Below are 27,724 nucleotides of genomic sequence, written 5' to 3'. Positions count from 1 at the left end.
GCAGTGTGAAGAGGTCAGTAGGAAGTAATACAAAGTGCAGAGGTCAGTAGGAAGTAATGCAGTGTGCAGAGGTCTGTAGGAAGTAATACAAAGTGCAGAGGTCAGTAGGAAGTAATGCAGTGTGCAGAGGTCAGTAGGAAGTAATACAAAGTGCAGAGGTCAGTAGGAAGTAATGCAGTGTGCAGAGGTCAGTAGGAAGTAATACAAAGTGCAGAGGTCAGTAGGAAGTAATGCAGTGTGCAGAGCTCAGTAGGAAGTAATACAAAGTGCAGCGGTCAATAGGAAGTAATGCAGTGTGCAGAGGTCAATAGGAAGTAATGCAGTGTGCAGAGGTCAGTAGGAAGTAATGCAGTGTGCAGAGGTCAATAGGAAGTAATGCAGTGTGCAGAGGTCAGTAGGAAGTAATGCAGTGTGCAGGGGTCAATAGGAAGCAATGCAGTGTGCAGAGGTCAGTAGGATATAATACAAAGTGCAGAGGTCAGTAGGAAATAATGCAGTGCGCAGAGGTCAGTAGGAAGTAATACAAAGTGCAGAGGTCAGTAGGAAGTAATACAAAGTGCAGAGGTCAGTAGGAAATAATGCAGTGCGCAGAGGTCAGTAGGAAGTAATACAAAGTGCAGAGGTCAGTAGGAAGTAATACAAAGTGCAGAGGTCAGTAGGAAGTAATGCAGTGTGCATAGGTCAGTAGGAAGTAATACAAAGTGCAGAGGTCAGTAGGAAGTAATGCAGTGTGCAGAGGTCAGTAGGAAGTAATACAAAGTGCAGAGGTCAGTAGGAAGTAATGCAGTGTGCAGAGCTCAGTAGGAAGTAATACAAAGTGCAGCGGTCAATAGGAAGTAATGCAGTGTGCAGAGGTCAATAGGAAGTAATGCAGTGTGCAGAGGTCAATAGGAAGTAATACAGTGTGCAGAGGTTTTAAAATCTGACAGATAGTACAGGGGGGACTTCTCCCCATATTATCTGTCAGAGAGATGGAGGGGCAGCGGGCGCAGCTACAGCCATAGGAACATGTTACATGTTTCACCCTAAAAACAGGTGGAACATGTAACAAGTAATATGTTCCCAAAGGTGAACTTATCCTTTAAGCGCAATGCTACCTTTTTAACAACTACTTTCCTTCGCTTCAGCAGGCAAAAAGTTTCGTATAGTGTGACCTTTTTGTTAGATAAAGTGGATGTGAACTAGGTGCAAAAGCTGGGGTACACACAAAAAGCGAGGTCTGATGACAGGGTCTCTTTAACATGTTAAAAGCTCGGTGATTTGATTTACACTTAAATGTATTTTAAATGATAGAGGTCTGTATATCAGACTACAAAGAGAATGAAAGACAGATTAATTTGGTTCCAAAACAGAGGATGTACCTCCAAGGGTGGCACCATCATTGCACACTGCATTCACTTATTAAGGTGTTACTAAACCCACAACAGTACAATCAGTCTGTATATGCAGCGAAGCATGCTTGTTATACTCACTGTGGAACCTAAGGGGTTAATCATGTGTAAAAATGCTGTTTGATCCTGACTTATCTGATCCTCCCCTTCTTATTTATTTATTTCAGGTACTTGTATATCGCTGTCAATTTACGCAGCGCTTTTACATATATATTGTACATTCACATCAGTCCCTAACCCTCAAGGGGGGTACAATCTAAAGTCCCTAACTCACATTCATACATACACATACTAGGGACAATTTAACAGGATCTAATTAACCTACAAGCATGTCTTTGGAGTGTGGGAGGAAACCGGAGTACCCAGAGGAAACCCACGCAGGCACAGGGAGAACATGCAAACTCCAGGCAGATAGTGCCATGGTTGGGATTTGAAACGGCGACCCTAGTACTGCCAGGCAGACGTGCTAACCACTTAGCCACTGTGCCGCCTTCTTCCAGTGCCCCCATCTTATCTCCTGATAAGACATACGGAGACACTCTGCACATGCTCAGTTTGGGAGAGTGCATGTGATCAGCACAGAGCCAATCAGCACTGTCCAGACAGAGGTCAGGGGTCCTGCATCCTCCTAGAGCAGAAATAAACTCCTCCTACAAGCTTTAACAAGTGCTCTGCTGGACACTGATAGAAGTCATAAGACTGCTCTAACTGCTGATGAGAAAAGGGATTTAGCAGTTTATATTTCCTAACATAATTGCATTTCCATGTTGTGTGTACTGTGGGAGACCAGATATAGTGAATGCAGGGTCCGGGGGACCAGATATAGTGACTGCAGGGTCCGGGGAGACCAGATATAGTGAATACAGGGTTCGGGGAGAGCGGATATAGTGAATGCAGGGTCCTGGGAGACCAGATATAGTGAATGCAGGGTCCGGGCAGACCAGATATAGTGAATGCAAGGTCCGGGGAGACCAGATATAGTGAATGCCGGGTCCGGGGAGACCAGATATAGTGAATACCGGGTCCGGGGAGACCAGATATAGTGAATGCAGGGTCCGGGGAGAACAGATATAGTGAATGCGGGATCTGGGGAGACCAGATATAGTGAATTCAGGGTCCGGGGAGACCAGATATAGTGAATGCGGGGTCCGGGGAGACCGGATATAGGGAATGCGGGGTCCGGGGAGATCAGATATAGTGAATGCGGGGTCCAGGGAGATCAGATAGTGAATGCAGGGTCCTGGGAGACCGGATATAGTGAATGCAGGGTCCAGGGAGATCAGATAGTGAATGCAGGGTCCGGGGAGACCGGATATAGTGAATGCAGGGTCCAGGGAGATCAGATAGTGAATGCAGGGTCCGGGGAGACCGGATATAGTGAATGCAGGGTCTGGGGAGACCAGATATAGTGAATGCAGGGTCCGGGGAGACCAGATATAGTGAATGCAGGGTCCAGGGAGACCGGACATAGTGAATGCAGGGTCCAGGGAGATCAGATAGTGAATGCAGGGTCCGGGGAGACCGGATATAGTGAATGCAGGGTCCAGGGAGATCAGATAGTGAATGCAGGGTCCGGGGAGACCGGATATAGTGAATGCAGGGTCTGGGGAGACCAGATATAGTGAATGCAGGGTCCGGGGAGACCAGATATAGTGAATGCAGGGTCCAGGGAGACCGGACATAGTGAATGCAGGGTCCGTGGAGATCGGATATAGTAAATGCAGGGTCCTGGGAGACCGGATATAGTGAATGCAGGGTCCAGGGAGATCAGATAGTGAATGCAGGGTCCTGGGAGACCGGATATAGTGAATGCAGGGTCCAGGGAAATCAGATAGTGAATGCAGGGTCCGGGAGACCGGATATAGTGAATGCAGGGTCCAGGGAGATCAGATAGTGAATGCAGGGTCCTGGGAGACCGGATATAGTGAATGCAGGGTCCAGGGAGATCAGATAGTGAATGCAGGGTCCGGGGAGACCGGATATAGTGAATGCAGGGTCCAGGGAGATCAGATAGTGAATGCAGGGTCCGGGGACACCGGATATAGTGAATGCAGGGTCCGGGGAGACCGGATATAGTGAATGCAGGGTCTGGGGAGACCAGATATAGTGAATGCAGGGTCCGGGGAGACCAGATATAGTGAATGCAGGGTCCAGGGAGACCGGACATAGTAAATGCAGGGTCCGTGGAGATCGGATATAGTAAATGCAGGGTCCTGGGAGACCGGATATAGTGAATGCAGGGTCCTGGGAGACCGGATATAGTGAATGCAGGGTCCAGGGAGACCAGATATAGTGAATGCAGGGTCCAGGGAGACCGGACATAGTGAATGCGGGGTCCGTGGAGATCGGATATAGTAAATGCGGGGTCCGGGGAGACCAGATATAGTGAATGCAGGGTCTGGGGAGACCGGATATAGTGAATGCAGGGTCCGGGGAGACTGGATATAGTGAATGCAGGGTCCGGGGAGGCCAGATATAGTGAATGCAGGGTCCGGGGTTTAGTAACACTTTAACTAAGATCAAATGTTTTATTCGCAGGTGGGGCTGTGTGTCAATCTTAGAAACTTGCACTGGTTTGATGAAGCCGACCCTGATTCCTTTTTTCCTCGTTGCTACAGACTGGGGGCTGAAGATGAGAAGAGGACTTTCATTGGTAAGGCCTTTTATCACCTGTAAGACTTTGTTTACACGGGAAAAACAAGGAGGTTATATACATGTGGATGCAGTGCTACAAAACACCTCTCCCATATGTGATATGTGATGGGTATGCAAAACAATTATAAACTTTAAAATTAACCCACAAAAACAAAACAAATAAAGATAAAAATCCACATGGTGTTAAAATTACCAAAATATATGTACTATTAAATCCTCCCTCCTGCTACCAATGTTTCACCATCCTCAGAACATATCTATTCAGTGTAAATCCAACCAAATATCATTAGTCATGCGACAACAAACAGTTAATAAACACAATTTTGTGTGGTACTACGACACACCTCCCCCATTACAATATATGACATTATAAAAGTCTTATATGGTTTTAATTAAAAGTCCAATAAAGTGCTTGCTAGTGACACGTTTGTTATGTTGATCTGTTTTTGGGGGCTTATTTTATAGCTTAGAATTTTTGCATACCCATCATATATCACATATGGGGGAGGTGTTTTGTAGCACATCCATGTGTACATAACTTTGATTGGTTGTATCTCTTTTTGGATATGATTGAGGTGCTGGCAGCCACATGTTAGGAGTTTGTACACCATAGCGCTGGACCTATTGCTATTTATCAATAAAAGGGGTGCCCAAATTCCATTCTCTATGCCCTTTGAGCGCCCCTTCCACTTCTCCATGTCGAAAGGATGGATCTCAGCAATTCTTAGTAGAGTGTTACATTTTGCTGTCTTCAATGTTACCTGTAATATGTGGACAGAGAGAGAAGTCCCTTAAATATCATGTCTACCCTATTAAAGTGTTACTAAACCCACAACAGTAAAATCAGTCTGTATATGCAGTAAAGCATGATTGTTATACTCACTGTGGAGCCTAAGGGGTTAATCCTCCGCAATGATTACAAAGGATGTTTGCTCCTGTGTTCTCTGATCCTCCCCTTCTTCTACTGTCCCCAATCCATCTGCTGATAGTACAGAGCCTTGGGGGCAAGCTGCACATGCTCAGTTTGGTGAGTTTTATTTTCTCTGGGAGAGTGCATGTGATTAGCACAGGGCCAGTCAGCACTGTCCAGACAGAGGGATAGGGGTCAGGCAGCCTCATAGGACAATCAGGGGAGAATTAAAACTCTTCCTACAAGCTTTAACCAGTGCTCAGCAGGACACTGATAGAAGTCACAAGACTGCTCTAACTACTGATGAGAAAAGGTATTTAGCAGTTTATATTTATTAAAATAATTGCATTTCTATGTTGTGTGTACTGTGGGAGACCAGATATAGTGAATGCAGGGTCCGGGGAGACCAGATATAGTGAATGTAGGGTCCTGGGAGACCAGATATAGTGAATACAGGGTCCAGGGAGACCAGATATAGTGAATGCAGGCACTGGGGAGACCAGATATAGTGAATGCAGGGTCCGGGGAGACCAGATATAGTGAATGTAGGGTCCTGGGAGACCAGATATAGTGAATGCAGGGTCCGGGGACAACAGATATAGTGAATGCAGGGTCTGGGGAAACCAGATATAGTGAATGCAGGTTCCGGGGAGACCAGATATAGTGAATGTAGGGTCCTGGGAGACCAGATATAGTGAATGCAGGGTCCGGGGAGACCAGATATAGTAAATGCAGGGTCCGGGGAGCGGATCTAGTAAATGCAGGGTCCGGGGAGAGCGGATCTAGTGAATGCGGGGTCCGGGGAGACCAGATATAGTGAATGCAGGGTCCGGGGAGATCAGATATAGTGAATGCAGGGTCTGGGGAGACCGGATATAGTGAATGCAGGGTCCTGGGAGACCAGATATAGTGAATGCAGGGTCCGGGGAGACCAGATATAGTGAATGCAGGTTCCAGGGAGACCAGATATAGTGAATGCAGGGTCCGGGGAGACCAGATAAAGTGAATGCAGGTCCTGGGTTTAGTAACACTTTAAGAGAGTGATAGAAAGCCAGGTGGAATATTTCCTCAAGCCACACAAGTGTTGAGGGGTTCTTGAGTCCAGCATAAGGTCTAGCTGCTGTGATATCCATTGTCCTCTGGGATGGACACCATCAGTCAGTAAACTCTGAGACAAACCCTAAATGGGTGACCATCAAGGCCCCTTATGTATAGTCCTTCTTTCTTCTTCAGCTGTCACTCTGTTTGGTCCAAAGTCAGGATCTGTAGACGTAATGGTCTGTTCTACAGCACAATACTACAGTATATGGGAAATATTTATGTGTAAGATTTTATAACTACCAAATTACAAATAAAATGATTATAAAATCACAACACATTCTTTATAAAATTTCACTTTGCACAATAAATATATCCATTTCCGTGGGAATTTTAACCTTTAGAAGATTTCTGGCTGACGGCTGCTCGGAGTATTCTCAAGAGAGTGTCGGGAAGAAGAAGCATTTCGGCTACAGATACAGAGTTCATCGCATTGACCCCGGAGAATGCAACTAATCCAAAGAATGAACAAGGTAAAAACAGATCCCGACATGTTGGCATTTGACTGATGTAAAACGTACCTGTCACCAGATAAATAAAAACAGAAGAACATATAAAAATAAAGAGGATGGTGGCCAAAAACAAGTGTTTTTCCGTACATTGCCTGAGAATAGACGTGTTTATCTCGAGTATGGGAACTGCTGGGCCTGTTTTGAAAATATTGGTTCCTGGTGTCATTGAAGGGTCTCATTTATCCAGGCCATGGTATAACTAGTAGTAGTCACATTGCACCTGAATTGTTCTGTAATGTTGAAGACATTTGTAGCTTCTACAAGCCACTTCTTCAGTTCTACCGGATGTTAGGAAGATAACCCAGCATCCATATGCCCAGACATATTAATCCACTTAACAAAATCAAAACAGGACGCACTCTCTTCATCCATTGACGTAGTAGACCACGAATTTAATATAAAGCATAAAAATGCATACTCACAAACCAATGGGGGATAAAAACAGACAAGAAGTGTCCATAATAACAGTCCAAAGTGACGATAGATCCTTAGTGAGGTAAGCTAACGCATTTCAGGAGATGAACTCCCCTCATCAGAGCCAGTTACCATGAAATGTGTAGATGTTGATTGTCCAAGAACAGGATGGGAGGTGAGAAAAGATGTGATACTTAACTAGAACTTGGTGGTACCACTTTCCCATCTCCGATCCAGTTCTTGGACAATCAACATCTACACATTTCTTGGTAATTGGATTAAGGTGTCTGTGCTACTGATGTAGGTTTAAATGTTGGGGTATCTTCCTGATAACCATTGGAGCTGAAGAAGTGGCTTGTAGACGCTACGAAATGTCTTGAACATTGAAGTTCAGCTGAATATGACTTACTGCTACTAGTTGTAGTTCCCTGGCTGTACCTGGCTCTAATACCGTTGAGTCACTGACCTGCTGTATAATGTTGGAATTCCTTATCTCTACACTTGTTACAGATCAGTGATTCAGAAAGTATTAAAATGGTTGTAAACCTCAGACATGAACTATGAACAAAGCATATCCCTCTATAGTGTGTACTTGTCTCAAGCCAGAGCACTAAGTGTCATTTCTGTCTGCTGCTTTGTTTTTCTGCTATTAGCCTGAATCACTTCTGACAAGTTTTCCTGACACCAAGAGAAAAATGGTGACAGGGGAGGGACCTTCAGTTGACAGCCTCAGCTCTGTTCCTTTGAGTTGTCTGGAGGGTTGTGACTTTTCCGTACCAATCAGCTCTCAGAGCTCTCCTCACTGAGCTCTGCAGAGTGTAACTTCAGCTCTCCACCCCCTTTTTTATTTTTTTTTACTCAGGCTTTAAAAAAAACTGGACTTTGAACTGAAACAGAGAAGAGAAGACTGCAGATAACCAGATACAACGTATGTAGTAGGATTTGTTTCATCTCTGTGTATCACCTGAGGCCAGTCACTTCATTGGGTACATGGAAGGGTTTACAACAGCGGTTCTCAACCGGGGGGTCGCGACCCCTTTGGGGGTCGAGCGACCATTTCACAGGGGTTGCCTAAGACCATCGGAAAACACATATTTCCGATGGTCTTAGGAACCTAGACACCGCTCCTGTCTCAGGCGATCTGTGGGCGGGATGATATGCTGCCCCTGTAACCTGGCCACACCTCCGGGATCACTCAACAGCTCCGCCTCCTCGCCGCTGATTGGCCACCGGAACTGTAGCTCAGGAGAGGCACACAGGCGGCCAATCGCCGGCGAGGAGGTGGAGCTTGGAGAGGAGGAGCCGAGCGGCAGCGCGCGGAGATCGAAGAAGATCAAGGGAGCTGCAGGAGCGAGTGAAGAGAGAGGCCAGAGAAGGAAGACAGCTGACAGGTAAGTGCAAATTTTGCTGCTGCAGCCAGGTATGCAGGCTGTAGATGGGAGAGGGAGAGAGCGAGCCCAGGCTGGAGCAGGAGTCAGCAAGGTAAGTATCATTGGTGTCAGTGGGAGGGATAGTGCCCCATCATTTGTGTCACTAATACCAACGATGGGGCACTATTCCTCCCCCCACTGACACCAACGATGGGGCACTATTCCTCCCCCACTGACACCAACGATGGGGCACTATTCCTCCCACTGACACCAACGATGGGGCACTATTCCTCCCACTGACACCAACGATGGGGCACAATTCCTCCCACTGATACCAATGATGGGGCACTATTCCTCCCACTGACACCAATGATGGGGCACTATTCCTCCCACTGACACCAATGATGAGGCACTATTCCTCCCAATGACACCCACAATGGGGCACTATTCCTCCCATTGACACCCACAATGGGGCACTATTCCTGCCACTGACACCCACAATGGGGCACTATTCCTCCCACTGACACCAATGAATGGGCACTATTCCTCCCACTGACACCAATGATGGGGCACTATTCCTCCCACTGACACCAATGATGGGGCACTATTCCTCCCACTGATACCAATGATGGGGCACTATTCCTCCCACTGACACCAATGATGGGGCACTATTCCTCCCACTGAAACCAATGATGAGGCACTATTCCTCCCAATGACACCCACAATGGGGCACTATTCCTCCCACTGACACCCACAATGGGGCACTATTTCTCCCACTGACACCCACAATGGGGCACTATTCCTCCCACTGACACCCACGATGGGGCACTATTCCTCCCACTGACACCAATGATTGGGCACTATTCCTCCCACTGACGCCAATGATTGGGCACTATTCCTCCCACTGATGCCAATGATTGTACACTATTCCTCCCACTGATGCCAATGATTGTACACTATTCCTCCCACTGACGCCAATGATGGGGCACTATTCCTCCCACTGACGCCAATGATGGGGCACTATTCCTCCCACTGACGCCAATGATTGGGCACTATTCCTCCCACTGACGCCAATGATTGTGCACTATTCCTCCCACTGATGCCAATGATGGGGCACTATTCCTCCCACTGACACCAATGATGGGGCACTATTCCTCCCACTGACACCAATGATGGGGCACTATTCCTCCCACTGACACCAATGTTGGGGCACTATTCCTCCCACTGACACCAATGATGGGGCACTATTCCTCCCACTGACACCAATGATGGGGCACTATTCCTCCCACTGACACCAATGATGGGGCACTATTCCCCCCACTGACACCAATGATGGGGCACTATTCCTCCCACTGACACCAATGATGGAGCACTATTCCTCCCACTGACACCAATGATAGGGCACTATTCCTCCCACTGACACCGATGATGGGGCACTATTCCTTCCACTGATACCGATGATGGGGCACTATTCCTTCCACTGACATCAATGATGGGGCACTATTCCTCCCACTGACACCAATGGTGGGGCACTATTCCTCCCACTGACACCAATGATGGGGCACTATTCCCCCCACTGACACCAATGATGGGGCACTATTCCTCCCACTGACACCAATGTTGGGGCACTATTCCTCCCACTGACACCAATGATGGGGCACTATTCCTCCCACTGACACCAATGATGGGGCACTATTCCTCCCACTGACACCAATGATGGGGCACTATTCCCCCCACTGACACCAATGATGGGGCACTATTCCTCCCACTGACACCAATGATGGAGCACTATTCCTCCCACTGACACCAATGATAGGGCACTATTCCTCCCACTGACACCGATGATGGGGCACTATTCCTTCCACTGATACCGATGATGGGGCACTATTCCTTCCACTGACATCAATGATGGGGCACTATTCCTCCCACTGACACCAATGGTGGGGCACTATTCCTCCCACTGACACCAATGATGGGGCACTATTCCCCCCACTGACACCAATGATGGGGCACTATTCCCCCCACTGACACCAATGATGGAGCACTATTCCTCCCACTGACACCAATGATGGGGCACTATTCCTCCCACTGACACCAATGATGGGGCACTATTCCTTCCACTGACACCAATGATGGGGCACTATTCCTCCCACTGATACCAATGATGGGGCACTATTCCTCCCACTGATACCAATGATGGGGCACTATTCCACCCACTGATACCAATGATGGGGCACTATTCCACCCACTTATACCAACGATGGGACACTATTCCTCCCACTGACACCAACGATGGGGCACTATTCATCCCACTGATACCATTGATGGGACACTATTCATCCGACTGACATCAGTGATGGGGCGCTAGTCCTCCCACTGCAAAATTACAGTTATGAAGTAGCAACGAAAATAATTTTATGGTTGGGGGTCACCACAACATGAGGAACTGTATTAAGGGGTCGCGGCATTAGAAAGGTTGAGAACCACTGGTTTACAACCACTTTAAAGATAAAGTATCAACAAAACAACTATTCTCAAGGAGATAGTCAACAAAGGGAGCCCCCATACTTTTCTCCTAACAAGGTCACTTTAGATTCACTTGCAGTTCAAACTCACAATTGACCTAAACACTGCATATTTCTATTATGTTGCCATTCTGAATAAGGTAATTGAATTGTACTATAAACCATGTGATGACCCAAGTGGGACTTGAACCCACAATCTCCAGCTCTGGAGGCTGATGCCTTCTCCCAGGGGCGTATATACCACAAGGCAAACAAGGCATTTGCCTGGGGCAGCATTTTTCAGGGGGGCAGCACTGTCCCCTGGAAGAAGGGACTGAGGAAGGGACACATGCGGCATGGGGATCAGGTGGGATCTGAGAGAGGCTGCGGGCTGGTTGACAGTATATGCAAAGCCCAACTCTCATTCTCAAGGATGTCCAGAGCTGTGAAGGCGAGCGTCTTTCTCTCTCTTGCCGGGTGGGGAAGGCGGTGTATGGGGGGCAATGGTAGTAGAAGGCTCTTTCAGGTGGGGGGGGGGCAGGTTGGTTGGTGTCAGGCTCTCTATACGGGGGGGGGGGGGCGATTTTTGTGTTGCCTAGGGCAGTACAAAACCTACATACACCACTGCCTTCTCCATTAGGCCACTGGGCCCACTATAAGGAACCTATGTAACTCCGCAGTATCTTTCTGCAGTTTCTGTGGACCCCTTGACGTGCTATAGGTAAGCTAGGTCCATTGAGATTCTTACTATTAGGGAGATTGCTGAAAGATACCCTCTAAAAAAATTGGATCAAATGGAAAAAAAATGTTCTTTCGCCCATAGCAGCCAGAGAGGTTTCATGTCTTTTATCGTAGATAAGAAAATGAAAAGGGGAACTTGATTGGTTATTATCGTTCACACCACTGCCCAAGCTCTACTTGTATTTTTCTCTAATGGAGAAAGCATGAGCTCTGGAGGCTCTATTAGGCCACTGGGCCCACTATAAGGAACCTATGTAACTCCGCAGTATCTTTCTGCAGTTTCTGTGGACCCCATTGACGTGCTTTAGGTAAGCTAGGTCCATTGAGATTCATGCTATTAGGGAGATTGCTGAAAGATACCCTCTAGAAAATGAAAGAAGGAACTTGATTGGTTATTATCATTCACACCACTGGCCAAGCTCTACTTGTATTTTTCTTGTTTTCTTTTTGTCTGCAGATGCCAAAAGAACAAATAAACATGGAGGACGTGTGTCAGCTCAGGTGATCAGTACCGCCATCCAGGCCTGTGAGGCCTACCTGAATAGCCTGGAACACGATGACATTGATATGGAAACATGCTCAGCTTCCATCATGACAGATGCAGCGTGGGAAGAATTTCTGCGTCATTATTATCAGGTCATCCAGTAAGTGAACACCCAAGGAATCATTTATGATGTAATTTTTTTTTTTACATCCAAACATGATGTCATTTTTATATTATCGGACATCTGCCGTGAACTCAAAATTCCAGGCAGATATAAAAAAAACATTCAAAATAAAAATTATATTATTAATGAATAATAATATTTAGTGCTGCGCTCCCGTGCTAAATTAATTATATAAAAAAACTTTCAACAGTGATTATCAGTTCATAATCAAATTATATACTCAAAAACATATTAAAATAACAAAAACAATATAATATAATAGCCTTGATGCAAACAATTTGTGTGTTAAATGAACAGTCCTCTTGATAAATCCAAAAACTCGTGTCACCAAATGGGGAAAAACACAGATGAATATTAATATATATTGCGCTCACCTCCAATTTTTGCCTAATATATAAATAGGCAAAAAAACACTTTTTGTCCTGACAGGACAGATGAAAACTACTCCTGCTCCAGATCTCTCACATAGGTGTCCGTTTATGACACAGAGAATAGCTGCGATTCAACAGATCTCAGCTATTCTCTGGTCATTCACAGTTTATGACACTCAGGAGATCATGTCAGCCCTTCACTGGAGATCTGTGTTCTCCCTCCAGATTCTCCAGCCCAGAGCTGGAGAATCAGAGGGACCGAAAACTAAGCAGAGATAATTTACCTCTGTTTAGTAAACTGATCTTTTACTGTAATCTCGCGAGATTATAGTAAAATGAGCCGTTTTCCAGCGTTTGGAGACCGTTCTCCCTTCGTTCGGAGAACTGCTTCATAAACTGCATTCACAGGAGAACTGTGTTCTCCGAGAATGCCGGAGAACTGAACAGCGATCTATTACCGCTGGTTCATAAACGGACACCTCAGCTGGTTGCACGTTGTTGTATGCTAATGATCCACCTGGTGTCTCTCCACAATGCTGCTTAATAAGATGGATATGGAAGGATTCCTCACTCGCACCTCCAGGGCTCTATTTGTCTCTATATCCCCTCCAGAATATTCTGATCACTGGAGCTAAGTGTAAGGTGCCACCATAGCATGACTTCTGTAGTACTGAAATGGAGCTGAGTAACTTCACCAAAAAAAACATATCACTTGATTTTTATAAAAAAAACATTGTTTAATTCTGGGAGGTATTCATTAATAATTTAATACATTTTTTAAAATGCAACTAGTGTAACAACCTGAATATGAATTGGTAGCGGCGTCTTGCGGTCCTTGTTCAAACCTAGAGGTAGGAGTAGCCGTAGGAACACTTCAGGTGTGCTGCATGTAAATATACTAAAAGGGAACAAGATGAGAGGAAGAGCGAGCAGAAGGATGATCTCAACAGTCTGCTGCTATCTTTATCCAATCAGTGGGATAGGAGTAGAAAGAGGACATCACTGTATTTCTGAACTGTAAGTGGCATATTCACTTGGGTGTGATGTATGATGGGGCTGTGTCAATCTTTGGACTGGACAGACAGATAATAAAAATGCATCAGAGGGGAAGAGCAGGTTAAAGTGTTTCTTGACTAAATAAAGTTGTTTAGGAGATGAAGGTTTGCAGTATGTTGTCTTGCCTCGTAGAATATGCTAGCAGAACGAGGTAACAAGCCCCAATGTTGGGTCATGACTGGAATGTGTAGCTTGGGGGGATGGGTGAATAGACTCATGGAACCAGAAATACCTACCGTAACATTATAATAGTACAGTATGTTCTGGCTGTTAAATAATCACTTCCTATCTTATTTTAGTGATGGAGCTGTGATAGACCAATCGTCCTCCTATGTGGACCAGTGTGATCATGTTTTAAGACAATTGGCAGACGTGAACCCACAGCTGGACATTGAAGGTGACAGAAACATCTGGATTGTTAAACCGGGTGCCAAATCCAGAGGTAGAGGTGAGAGAACAAGAATCACATGGCCTTATGTCCTACCATACCTTGCCATACTGGCGTACCCAATCCATTTTGTCTGGAAGTTTTGTTTTCTCTGCCATAATTCATTACATCAAAAGAGTCAGCCCACCTAAGACTAATTTATCGGTTAGGAATGGAGAGTGGTTGATGTTGGAGTATTATATGCAGCCAATTATTATCTAGCACCTCACAGACCCTGAAGAGCTAGTAGTCAACATGGGGTTTATTTACTAAAGCTGGAGAGTGCAAAATCAGACTCCCTTCTGCATAGAAACCAATCAGCTTCTAACCTCAGCTTGTTCAATGAAGCTTTGGCAATGAAACCTTGAAGCTGATTGGTTTCTATGCAGAAGTGAGTCTGATTTTGGACTCTCCAGCTTTAGTAAATAAACCCCCATGTGTCAAACGCCTATGAATCTACTTTGGAGATACACTCACCAGCTACTTTATTACGTACACCTTGCTAGAACCAGGTTGGACTCCCTTTTGCCTTCAGAACTACCTCCATTCTTTGTGGCATAGATTCAACAAGATGTTGGAAACATTCCTCAGAGATTTTGGCCCATATTGACATGATAGCATTACGCAGTTGCTGCAGATTTGGCGGCTGCCCTTCCATGATGCGAATCTCCCGGTCCACCACATCCCCAAAGGTGCTCTATTGGATTGAGATCTGGTGATTGTGGAGGCCATTGGAGTACAGTGAACTCATTTTCATGTTCAAGAAACCAGTTTGAGATGAATTGAGCTTTGTGACACGGTGCATTGTCCTGCTAGAGATAGCCATCAGAAGATGGGGACACTGTAGTCATAAAGGGTGGACATGGTCAGCAGCAATACTCGGGTAGGCCACGGCTTTTAAACGATGCACAGTTGGTACTAAGGGGCCCAAAGTGTGCAAAGAATATATCCCTCACACCATTACACCACCACCAACAGCCTGAACTGTTGATACAAGGCAGGATGGATCCATACTTTCATGTTATGTACACCAAATTCTGACCCTACCATCTGAATGTCGCAACTGAAATCAAGACTCATCAGAACAGACAACATTTTTCCAATCTTCGTTTGTCCAATTTTGGTGAGCCTGTGCGAATTGTAACCTCCGTTTCCTGTTCTTAGTTGACAGGAGTGGCACCCGGTGTGGTCGCCTGCTGCTGTAGCGCATCCGTTTTAAGGTTCAACGTATTGTGCATTCAGAGATGGTCTTCTGCATACTTTGGTTGTAACGAGTGGTTATCTTAGTTACTGTTGCCTTTCTATGATCTCAAACCCCAGTCTACCCATTCTCCTCAGACCTCTAACATCAACAAGGCATTTTCGTCCACACATCTGCTCACTGGATATTTTCTCTTTTTCGGACCATTCTCTGTAAACCCTAGAGATGGTTGTGCGTGATAATCCCAGTAGATCAGCAGTTATGAAATTCTCAGACCAGCTTGTCTGACACCAACAACCAGGCCACATCCAGAGTCACTTAAATCCCCTTTCTTCCCTATTCTGATGCTCGGTTTGAACTTCAGCAAATCGTCTTCACCACATCTAGATGCCTAAATGCATTGAGTTACTGCCATGTGATTGGCTGAATAGTAGTTTGTGTTACCACACAATTGAACGGGTGTTCCTAATAAAGAGGCTGGTGAGTGTATAAAGGACACAGGAGCACATGGAAGAAAACTGTGCAAACAAAGAGAGCAGATACAGACTCCATGCAGATGATTGGGACCTGATAAGAACTGCACCCAAGACCCCAGCATTGCAATACTGTACAACAAAATAGTTCTAGTTGTTCCATATGTGTTGAGATCATCCAAGTTACAGGCAGATGGATGTGGTTGGCGGAATCTCTAACATGGTTGAAATTCCTTTTTTCCAGGAATAATCTGTATGGATCGTTTGGAGGAAATTCTGAAGTTGGTGGATTGCGATCCCATGATCGTTAAGGATGGCAAATGGGTGGTGCAGAAATACATTGAGAGACCACTGCTCATCCATGGCACAAAGTTTGATGTCCGCCAGTGGTTCCTTGTTACGGACTGGAATCCGCTGACGATTTGGTTTTACCGAGAATGTTACGTCCGCTTTTCAACCCAGCCGTTCTCCCTGGAAAATCTAGACACGTAGGTTAGGTTGGGACTGTACAGAAACTAGCTGTTTAAAAAACACTTTTATATGTTAAACATGCAGGCTAGGCTACAAGGTTTGGTTTGCACAGTTTCACAGATACCAACCGGCTAGGACCATATACGTGCTGCCATGTCACCCGCTGTGGAAAGTGTTGTCAAGATAACTCCATACTGACAAAGCAAAATGATGAGGGGCCGCATTATCATGTATATTGTACATCAATGTATAATGTAGAGGTAACATACCTACTTTGGGCCCACCCTATATATGCAGCCACAGTTCTGCACTCACATTGTACAGTTGACCCAAACTTTACCCAATATATTTTACAGGTATACGTCGATAGATAGACTCCAGTGAAACATGGAGATTTTTCTTTTTAACCAACCAATAGCACACAACTTTGCAGCTCAATGGTCCTGATATTTATCTTGTGTAGTTGACTTTCCCCTTGCTAAATATGTATTCCTGTTGGTTCAGCATAACAATCAAAATTACCACATCACAGGGAATGGGTGTATGGTGCCACATCCAAAATGTTGAGACCAAAAAGAGAAGAAGAGGGAGATTCTCTCAGAATGAAGGGGACAATAAAGGCACCATACTAATGCATAGCATAATTTGGTTAAAATATATATTTATTAATTAACATAAATATAAAAATAGTGGAATATTACATAACCACCATGTAAAATTCATACATTTTATATACACATCAACCTTCATAAACCATACAAAGTCATGGCTGGTATTGTGTCCCGTTTTATGCCAACACATTTCTCAGTTTACAGCTACTTCATCAAGGACATCATGGGACTATTTAAAGATTTAAAGCATTATTTCATAGTACCAATAACATTTCCATTAACAACATTTCATATATCAACAAAAATTTTATTTACAGCTTTCCACAGCGTCAGTTAATAACCTAACTGCCGCTAATTCTGAGAGGGTGCTATATATACGTGGTTTAAGAAATCCTACCCCAGGTGGCAATAGGGGAGTGCCTGCAGGACACTGGGATAGATAAAGGGGAGGCAGAATAGAGCCGTAGCCAGCTGTGTAATCCCAACTATTACAAAAAAAAAAATGGAGAAAACAAACTATGTATACCCACAAGCCAAGGCTCCAGTGAAACATGGGAGATTTTTCTTTCCAACCAACTCAGAGAACACGACTTAGCAGCTCAATCGTTCTGATATTTATCTTGTGTAGTTGACTTTCCCCTTGCTAAATACTTATTCCTGTTGGTTCCGCTTAAGAATAATTGTAAGTCTGGGGCTGGTCAAAGTGTTCCATGTTTCCAGTACTTCCCTCCCCAATGTAGCTTTTAACATACACTGGATAATAAGGTGGAGGATGAGCAGAATCATGTGACAGATACTGCAGTACCTAACAAAACGCAAGTAAGAAGTCTGCAAAACCAGACTACATTTGATGATTTAAGACTTTCTGACATTCCTGTAGTATTTGTTTTGATGACCTTGCCTGATCATTGGGAATTTCAGAAAAAGGAAGTGCTGTTTGAATAGTATTAAGGTGTAATACTGTACAGAACAGAACAGAACTCAGTCGAATTGTATTCCCTTAGCTCTATCCATTTATGCCACAACTCCATCCAGAAGAATTTTGAGATCTCCCGCCATCGCCACCCTCAGGTGCCATTGGAAAATATGTGGTCCAGTGACCAATTCCAGGCCCATCTGGAAAAAACCCTCCCCCAGGTGGCATTAGGAGAGGGCCTGCCAGGCAGAAAAGAGCCGTAGCCAGCTGTGTAATCCCAACTATAACAACAAATGGAGAAAACAAGCTACGTTTACCCACAAGCCAAGTCTCCAGTAAAACATAGAGATTTTTCTTTCCAACCAACTCGACTTAGCAGCTCAATGGTTCTGATATTTATCTTGTGTAGTTGACTTTCCCCTTGCTAAATATGTATTCCTGTTAGTTCATCTTAGGAATAATTGTAAGTCTGGGCCTGGTCAATGTGTTCCATGTTTCCAGTACTTCCCTCCCCCTCCCCAGTGTAGGTTTTAATGTACACTGGATAATAATGTGGATGATAAGCAGAATCATGTGACAGATACTGCAGTACCGAACAAAATGCAAGTAGGAAGTCTGCAAAACAAGACTACATTTAATGATTTAAGACTTTCTGACATTCCTGTACAGTATTTGTTTTGATGACCTTGCCTGGGAATCTCAGAAAAAGGAAGTTCTGTTTGAATTGTATTAAGAACATAACATAACACAGTCAAACTTTATTCCCTTAGCTCTATTCATTTATGCAACAACTCCATCCAGAAGAATTTTGAGAACTCCCGCCATCGCCACCCTCAGGTGCCATTGGACAATATGTGGTCCAGTGACCAGTTCCAGGCCCATCTTCAGAGGCTAGGAGAAAGACATGCCTGGACTGACATCATTGTCCCAGGGATGAAAGCTGCCATCATACATGCCATGCAGAGTGCTCAGGATGTTGTGGAGTTCAGAAAAAGCAGCTTTGAATTATATGGGGCCGACTTCATGTTCGGAGAGGACTTCAAACCCTGGCTGATTGAGATCAATGCCAGTCCAACCATGGCCCCTTCAACGGCAGTGACCACCAGAATGTGTGCCAGCGTTCAGGAGGACACCATACGCATCATCATAGATAGGAAGCACGATCGCAACTGTGATGTTGGCAGTTTTGAACTCATCTATAAACAGGTACAGATAATCCATGAACACGAGAAACCCTTAAAACTAAATGTTGAGATTCCACTGTTCAGGGGGCCAAAGCAATATAAAAGATTACAGTTTCCTGGAAATGTTCTAGCTTGGTGACGTATACAGGAAGGCCACTTGCTTCAGAAAGCTGTCTCTATTGCTGTAGTCAAGCCTTTGAAAATAGCAACAAGACGTCATTTTGCAAATTTCTAGCAGCGTATTGTGAAACATGGGATTTTTTAGGCAGAACTATTAAAAAATATACTTTATTTATTCAATTAAATATAAAACCTGCTAATATAATATACAATGTTTTGTAAAATCAATCCATAATACAATCTTATTCATCGGTTTCACCAAAACATTTTATAAAATTGGTATACAGATATGCTGGGCTTATGTGGGCCGACACGTTTCATGGAATACTCTACTTCTTCAGGAGCCGTCAGTCTAGTATTGTATCAAAATTGATCTGAAGAAAAAAGGAGTATACATATATGTGTCATAATTATGAAATACCATCTTGACCTAAGGGCCAGGAACCCACCGCATGCTATGACAGAGAAAGAAAAAGCAGCCATGGAACAGGGTCCAGAGGAGGGACAATGGCAGTGAAAGAGTCTCCATAGTTTCCAAAATGATAATGCATTAAAAATAATGAAGGTTACTCTACCTCAATAAAACCAAATGGCCAGAATCCATCAGTTGCTAACATAAGGAAGGGATCTGTATTCATAGCATTATGCAAAACTATTATTATTATTATACAGTATTTATGTAGCGCCAAAGGGTATGCTCAGCGCTGTACGGTATCAAGGGGGACAGAACATGAGACGAGACAGTAACAATACAATACACGAGGGGTTCGAGGGCCCTGCTCTTTCGAGCTTACAATCTAGGAGGGAGGGGAAGGTAGTACAGGAGGAGATGGCTGTGGGGGATGGAGTGGTGGGAGGAGTGGAGGAGGTTAGTTGCTAGGTGAGGTCAGGCGTTAGGTGAGGTTGGGGTAGGCTTCCCTGAAGAGGAGGGTTTTCAGGGTGCGCCTGAAGGTGAGGAGGGTAGGTGACAGTCTGATGGATTGGGGTAGGGAGTTCCAGAGGATGGGGGAAGTCCTGGAGAAGTGCTGCAATCGGGCGTGGGAGGAGGAGACCAGGGAGCTAGAGAGTAGGAGGTCCTGTGAGGAGCGGAGGGCACGGGTAGGGAGGTATTTGGGTATCAGGTCAGTTATGTAGTTTGGGGCGGCATTGTGAATGGCTTCGTAGGTCAGGGTTAGCAGTTTGAATTTGATGCGTTGGGCAACCAGGAGCCAATGAAGGGATTGGCAGAGGGGGGAGCCAGATGTGGAGCGGTTGGTGAGGTGGATGAGTCTAGCCGCTGAGTGTAGGATCGACTGGAGTGGGGATAGCGTTCATTTGGGTAGGCCAAAATCCTCCAGTTTATAACAGAGGCATCTGAAAAAAGGAAATTTTTATTCAGGTAAAGTGAGCTTCATTATTGTTTTTGAATTATAATTTTGGAAACTATGGAGACTCTTTCATTATCATGATAACTAGACAGAAAATAGCCTAACAATTTTATTTTCTTGGGGTGTATATCCAAAATAACCCATTCATATGAAAAAGCTTTCGTAGATCAATAAACCATCAACTCAAAGTCACTCTTTTTTTTTAGACCATTATTATATAATTAGGCCTCATGCACACAGGGGCTTTTTGCAGCTACTTTTAGGGGCGTTTTCAGCCCTCCATGTTATCCTATGTATCCATGCACACAAACATTAGGAGCTTTTAGTAGCAGTAGTGTTTACCAGCAGGAAGAAAAAACCCATGGCCAGTGCATCCAGGAGCAGCAGCGTTTTGTCAGAAAAATGCTTGATGTGTCTAAACGCGTATTAATGATAGGCGCTTATTATTCTCGCCAATTAAATGGATTATCGCCAAAGCACTTGACACCTGTAAACGCGCCTAAATGCTTGTAAAACTGTTAGACGCTTTGATAAGACTCAGGCGTTATTTCTGCCAAAACGCAGCTGCCAAGAGGAGGAGCTTTTTTAAAACGTACTGTGTGCATGAGGCCTTGACGTGTAATTTTAGATATACATAATGAGATGGCACCACTCCCACCCTGCTAAATTCCAGAAAGTTTTCAGGCCATCTAGGAGATTCAGTCACATACGTGAGTTTTTGGTCTTCCTCAGGATGTCATCCCCAGTGGAGTTGACTAGTAGTTACCTGATCTAGTTCCAAGAGAAACCTCCCACCTACAGTGCCTTGAAAAAGTATTCATACCCCTTGAAATTTTCCACATTTTGTCATGTTACAACCAAAAATGGTAATGTATTTTTGTTGTGAGGATGCTTTTCTTCATCAGGGACAGGGAAGCTGGTCAGAGTTGATGGGAAGATGGATGAAGCTAAATGCAGAGCAATCTTGGAAGAAAACCTGTTAGAGTCTGCAAAAGACTTGTGACTGGGGCGGAGGTTCACCTTCCAGCAGGACAACGACCCGAAACAACCAGCCAGAGCTACAATGGAATTGTTCCGATCAAAGCATATTTATTATTATTATAATACATGATTTCTATAGTGCCAATAGTTTGCACAGTGCTTTACAAAATGAAGGTAGACATTATAGTTACAATACAATTTTGTACAAGAGGGAAACAGATGTGTTAGAATGGCCCAGTCAAAGTCTAGACCTAAATTCAATGGAGAATCTGTGGCAAGACTTGAAAATTGCTGTTCACAGACACTCTCCATCCAATCTGACAGAGCTTGAGCTATTTTGCAAAGAAGAACGGGCAAAAATGTTCCTCTCTGAATGTGCAAAGCTGGTAGAGACATCCCCAAAAAGACTTGCAGCTGTAATTGCAGTGATAGGTGGTCCTACAAAGTATTGACTCTGGGGGGCTGAATACAAATGCATGCTGCACTTTTCACATATTTATTTGTAAAAAATTTGGAAAACCATTTCTCATTTTCCTTCCACTTCACAATTATGTGCCACTTTGTGTTGGTCTATCACATAAAATACCAATAAGACACATTTACATTTTTGGTTAGAACATGACAAAATGTGGAAAATTTCGAGAGGTATGAATACTTTTTCAAGGCACTGTGTATAAGTGGACCACTGCTTCTGAAAGCTGTCAATAACATCAGTTACTTTTCACTTCTTGCACTATAAAAGACCAGCAATGGAGAACTGTGGTAACATCTTGATTGTGTTACAGGCTGCAGTAGACATCCCTCAATACATTGGAATAAATTTGCTGGTTGAAGGAGCCATGGTGAAAAAGCCACGTGTCCCTCTTCCAAGACAACCCACTAACCTTGTCAACCCAGGCATGACTCACCTGATCAACCACCAAAGATCTCTCTCCATGGTGCAAGCCAAGGTGTCAACAGCAACAAGCTTTGCTGGGCCTCATGATACCACCAGACACCCACCTGCCATCCCATATTCAACATTCAAAGCAAATCATCGTACCAAAACACTGCACACCTTGAACAGGGCAAAAACCACAGTCCTAGATAAAGAAAACAAAGCAACGTCCGAAGTTCGGTGCGGATCAGAGAGCGTAGAGTTGGTCAGGCTTTCTGAGAAGTTTGGTGTTGATCATAAGAACACAAAATCGCTCATGCATGGAGTAAGCACGGCAAAAGTCATACAGCTTCACCAACGTTTGCTTGCCACTCCTAAGCTGTGTCTTTCGGAAAAGCCTTCTTTAACAAAACACCTGATTGGGCAGAAAGATGCATCACGTCTGGATCTGAAGATTACAAGCCTTGACTCAGGAGAAATGCAGCTTCTTAAGAGGGTGACGAGGGCAGGTAAAGACATCTGTCATTTATAAAGCATACACTCATAATTTGTCCAAGAAGGAGTTTAATTGGTTGATTGCTTCTAGTTTTTAAAGCGGAGCTCCACCCAAAAGGTAAGTTCCGCTTTAAGGACTGCTTCCTCGCTCCCTATTAAGGATTAGTACCTTTGGGGGGTGGGGGGGAGCGGGTACCCGAATTTGACAGGTACCCGCTCCCATTTCCGGTCCGACTGCCTAGGCGATCAGAAACGGAAGGTGTCCTCCCTCCCTCCCTGTAGTCTTTTGGGACACGTGACAGGTCCCAGAAGACTACAGGACCATTCAGGAAGCACAGCGCTACTCGCGCATGCGCAGTGGGTACCCGGCTGTGAAGCCGCAAGCTGTCACAGCCGGGTGCCCACACTGAAGATGCCGGCCTCCTGGAATACAGGACAGCCGGTGAAACGGGGGACACACCACGGGACCGAGGAACAGGTAAGTGGCTGTTTTTTATTAAAAGTCAGGAGGTACAGTTTTCGTAGCTGCTGACTTTTATTTTTTGACAGGGTGAGCTTTAACTGCATAGTACACTTTTAATGGCGATCGCTTTTCCATTTGACGTATAAGGGCTACCCAAGGGCTGTGGTAAAGCCAATATCTCCAACTAGACATGTATGAATCGTTTCATTACAAATTGAAATTTGGACAAAATTTGTTATTCAGAGATTCGGATGTATCAGAATTTCTGAATCACAATAACAAATTTCAACAAATGTGAAAGAATTATAATGAAAACAACGAATGCTTTCGTATTCATTTGTTTAACCACTTGCCCTCCAGAGGATTTACCCCCCCCCCCCCTTCCTGACCAGGCCATTTTTTGCGATACGGCGCTGCATTACTTTAACTGACAATTGCGCGGTCATTCAACGCTGCACCCAAATGAAATTTTTGTCCTTTTTTCCCACAATTAGAGCTTTTTTCCAGTGGTATTTGATCACCTGTGCGGTTTTAATTTTTTGTGCTATAAACAAAAAAAAGACCAACAATTTTGAGAAAAAAAAACAATATTTTTGACTTTTTGCTATTAAACATGTCCAGTAAAAAAATTTAAAAAATCAAATTTTGTCATAAATTTAAGCCAAAATGTATTCTGCTCCATGTCTGGGTGGTGATCAGCGACTTATAGCGGGACTGCAGCGAGCTTTCTGGGGGTGAACTGACTAACTGCCACTGATATCCCCAGTGACACTAATACAGTGGTCAGTGCTAATAAAAAAAAAGCACTGATACTGCACTAAAGGCACTGGGCAGGAAGGGGTCAATATATGGGGCGATCAAAGGGTTAACTGTGTGTTGTTTCACATTATGTGCTGTGTGGGTGCTTTCAAGTGTGGCTCTGCACAGACATTTCCCTCCTTTTTCTTTTTTAGCTAAAAATACGGTATATAATGAATGAATCCAACATGAAACAAAATAAAAGAAAAAATTCCTTTCTTCTGAGTACTCTACACTAAACTGAGCATGCTAGGTGAGGTTGATTATCTACCTCACGGGTGTCAAACTGGTGGCCGTCCAGCTGTTGCCAAACTACAAGTCCCATGAGGCATTGCAAGATTGACAGTTACAAGCATGACTCCCAAAGGCAGAGGCATGATGGGACTTGTAGTTTCGCAACAGCTGGAGGGCCGCCAGTTTGACACCCCTGATCTACCTATAATGTACTGACATCTTGAATGTTAGTGTCCAGATCCTCCTGTAGGTGGTAGTATAGCCATAACATGGAATTTAGAGACGTGTCCCTAATAGAACATATAGAAAATGATGCTGGTATCCCCTATGTGTAAAATAGACCTTGTTACTAAACTAACCTTCTTTATCATGCAGGACTTGACTCCCATCGGATGCCCTGCCTGTTCTGTAAGGGAATCTCGTCTCTGCAAGCCACATGCAGCTGTTGTAAAAGCACCAAACTCCCCCCTAAACCAATCCGCTTCCAGCTATCCAAAGGGACGCATCTCAGCAGGTTCCACGGAGGAGCACAACAGCTCTCGGCACGAGGAACCGCCATCATCACATCCTTGCTGCTGTGAATCTCATCTGTCAGTCCATGCATTGACCTTTGGTTTTAAAGAGACTCTGTCACCTTAAAAACATGAACGCTGCAGGTATACAGTGCCTATATTTTTATTTTTTTCAAGGTGACAGAGTCTCTCTAAAGTCAACCTATCACCAACTCAGAGACCTTACCAATGCAGACTAGACAGTATTGAAAGGTATCTCTTGCATTAGAATCTGTTGCTGCGGCATGATACTGTAAAACCTGCAATATGCAAACACTGACTTTTTCAAAAGTCAGCAGCTGGAATCGCTTCCTGCACCTCCCTATATACACATTGCATTGTGGGATGATTGGGAACATTTTCAGCCTCGACATCTCCAAAGACAGAACGTTTGAATATTGTAGGCCACAGAGTTGTGGAGGCTCCTCGGGGGCCCTGCAGTGGAAGACTCATGTAACCAATCAGAACCCGGTGCTGTCTTATCTTCATTGGTAAACTTAGCCATATCAGTTGGGGGAGTGGCAGGTTTGTTTTAGAGAAACATGGAGGCTGCCATTGTTGACGGGTCTATCTGTAAATGTTGGCTGCCTGGCTGTTTCTTGCTTCAATAACTTGTGACCTGGAAAAAGCACTCAGGATTTGACTCTTCTGTGACTTTCTCTACATTCTTGATCCAAGGGGTGACTCAAAGTATTGAACTAGTAGCTTCTCTGCACCAAAAAAAATTAGCACTTTAAACTGCTGCTGTTGCTGTCTTTACAATCAGCCTCTAAGAAGCCCAGGACCCTGGGTGCGTGGGCCATTCCACAGTCTTCACTGGTGCTACCTTCTCCGAGTTTCCCTCTTTAAAAACATATTCAACATATTTCTGCCATAAATGCAAATTTTACTGTTTTATCCCTTTAAAAATGCTGCAAGTACAGAAAAAGACCAATCAAATCTGCCAGAAATCCAATGAGCTCCCAACTTCCTGTAGTGAGGTGACAACGCTGCTTCTGCTGCACTGAACTCCCAAACAGTGTTGTCAGCCCTTCCAAGCTCTTCTCTGCTGGATTACAGAACACCTTCCCCTCTCCATAACCCAAGGGAAAAGTGTACTGTAGTCAAGTAGAGAACTCAGACAGGACTGACAACACTGCCTGGGATTTCAGTAAAATATATCGGTATTTTGGTGTTGGAGGGGTATAGCCAAAGTAACTTAAAATTCCAATAAAAATCCAGTGAAAAGTTCAATAACAAGTCCGTAAATAAAGTCCAACTTATAGCCAGGGGAATTAAAGGGAGAGGGATTGTTGGACAGGCTGTGGTTACTCAAGGGGGGCAGTGGGCAATAAATGGTAGCATCAGCGGCAGCTCCCTTAGAGTAAAGCTGAACTCTGTAAACAGGGAAAGAGAAAATAGGGGCGCCAATCTAAGTGCAGCATTAAAAGTCATTTATTGCAAGGTTAAAAATATTAGCAACTCACTAGACATAAGTTGATAAAAGGCATGTCACCTTCGTACGGGGTCCTGAAGGATCGAGAATCCGGCACAGCGAGTCTGGGCGTCCCATTGGTAGTTGAGAGCAGGTTCTCTGAGGCACAGGAAGCATCCGGCCACGATGAAGGAACCAGCCTGGAGCGGAGATGGCGCTGGAGTAGACATGATGTCAGAGCGTGATGGCGTGAAACAGGGGGCGGTAATGCGTTTCGAAGCGTAGCTTCTTCTTCAGACCTCCTAAAGGCCTGAAGAATAAGCTGTGCTTGGAAACGCGTTACCACCCGTTTCACGCCATCTCGCACCGACGTCTGACGTCACGTCCGCTCCAGCGCCATTTGTGCTCCAGGCTGGTTCTTTCATCGCGGCCGGCCGCTTCCTCAGCCTCAGGGAACCTGCTCTCAGCTATCAACGGGATGCCCAGACTCGCTGTGCCGCATATCGGCTCCTGGATCCTTCAGGACCCCGTACGAGGGTGACATGTCTTTTATCAACTTATGTCTAGTGAGTTGCTAATATTTTTAACCTTGCAATAAATTCCTTCTAATGCTGCACTTAGATTGGACCTATTTTCTCTTTCCTTGGGATTTCAGTGCAGCAGAGGCAGTGGTGTCAGTTCACTAAAAGAGGTCATGAGCACACTGGATTTCGGACACGGTCAACAGGTATTTTTTGGTACTTTTTTAATGAGAAATAAAATATAGGGAACTGTGCACATATTGAAGAGATGTACTTAATACTTTTTTTTTTTTTGTAACTTTGACCAGACATACGCCCTCAGAGACTATATGACCCGTGCTGTTTGTGAGGCCCCCTACAGGCTAAAAATGGTGCATACACTGTGCTTTACTATTGCATACATGAGACTGTGATATATACTTTTTCTGTACTGATTGATGTAAAACGGTTTGGAAAATGAACAATCACTGCAGAAAAATGCACTCTTCTCTCACTATCTACCTTTACCTCCCTGGAGAAATGTGATGGTGCTGGTTGTCCCAGCTCTGTGCAAATAAAGTTTTATAACTGCTTATCATGTGTTTTCTTCTGGCCATTTCATTCATATTCCCTGTAAGGCCTCTGTCCTGGTTCAGACTTGAGTCGCACAGAATTGCATGATGATGGAAATCACATTGTTCTCAATGATGTCCATTCACATGAATGCAACTCAGTATGGAGCAATTTTGGAACTTTGATGCTATTCCAGAACAATTTTGGCCCCATAGAGTTCAAAGGAATCACACAGAAATTGCACGTATATTCGATTCTGATGCGATCTGGAAAGTGATTTCATGTTTTTTAACCTTCAACTCTTTATCCAGGTAAAGCAGCAACACCTTGACTACTAGGGATGAAACTGCATGAAATCATGTCAAAATCACTCACAAG

The 27,724-nt window shown here is 44.5% G+C and overlaps 1 protein-coding gene across 1 annotated transcript in view; it reads left to right on the top strand.

Annotated features, from left to right (window-relative positions):
* Positions 1 to 24,889, top strand: part of LOC149458595 (tubulin tyrosine ligase 3-like) — a 40,924-nt gene extending 16,035 nt beyond the window's left edge. Inside the window, exons 5-12 of the mRNA XM_089682010.1 lie at positions 3,930 to 4,044; positions 6,399 to 6,527; positions 12,053 to 12,239; positions 13,990 to 14,138; positions 16,036 to 16,279; positions 18,560 to 18,995; positions 22,227 to 22,827; positions 24,684 to 24,889. Of these exons, the coding sequence (XP_089538136.1) occupies positions 3,930 to 4,044; positions 6,399 to 6,527; positions 12,053 to 12,239; positions 13,990 to 14,138; positions 16,036 to 16,279; positions 18,560 to 18,995; positions 22,227 to 22,827; positions 24,684 to 24,889 (2,067 nt within the window). The remainder of the gene's footprint in view (positions 1 to 3,929; positions 4,045 to 6,398; positions 6,528 to 12,052; positions 12,240 to 13,989; positions 14,139 to 16,035; positions 16,280 to 18,559; positions 18,996 to 22,226; positions 22,828 to 24,683) is intronic.
* The last annotated feature ends 2,835 nt before the right edge of the window (positions 24,890 to 27,724 follow it).

The sequence above is a fragment of the Staurois parvus genome, unplaced genomic scaffold, assembly GCF_062004578.1.
Source record: "Staurois parvus isolate SC_StPar_1 unplaced genomic scaffold, SC_StPar_1.0 ptg000283l, whole genome shotgun sequence".
NCBI lineage: Eukaryota > Metazoa > Chordata > Amphibia > Anura > Ranidae > Staurois > Staurois parvus.
Note: the sequence above shows the minus strand (reverse complement) of the source record. Positions and strands in the feature narration are given on the sequence as shown.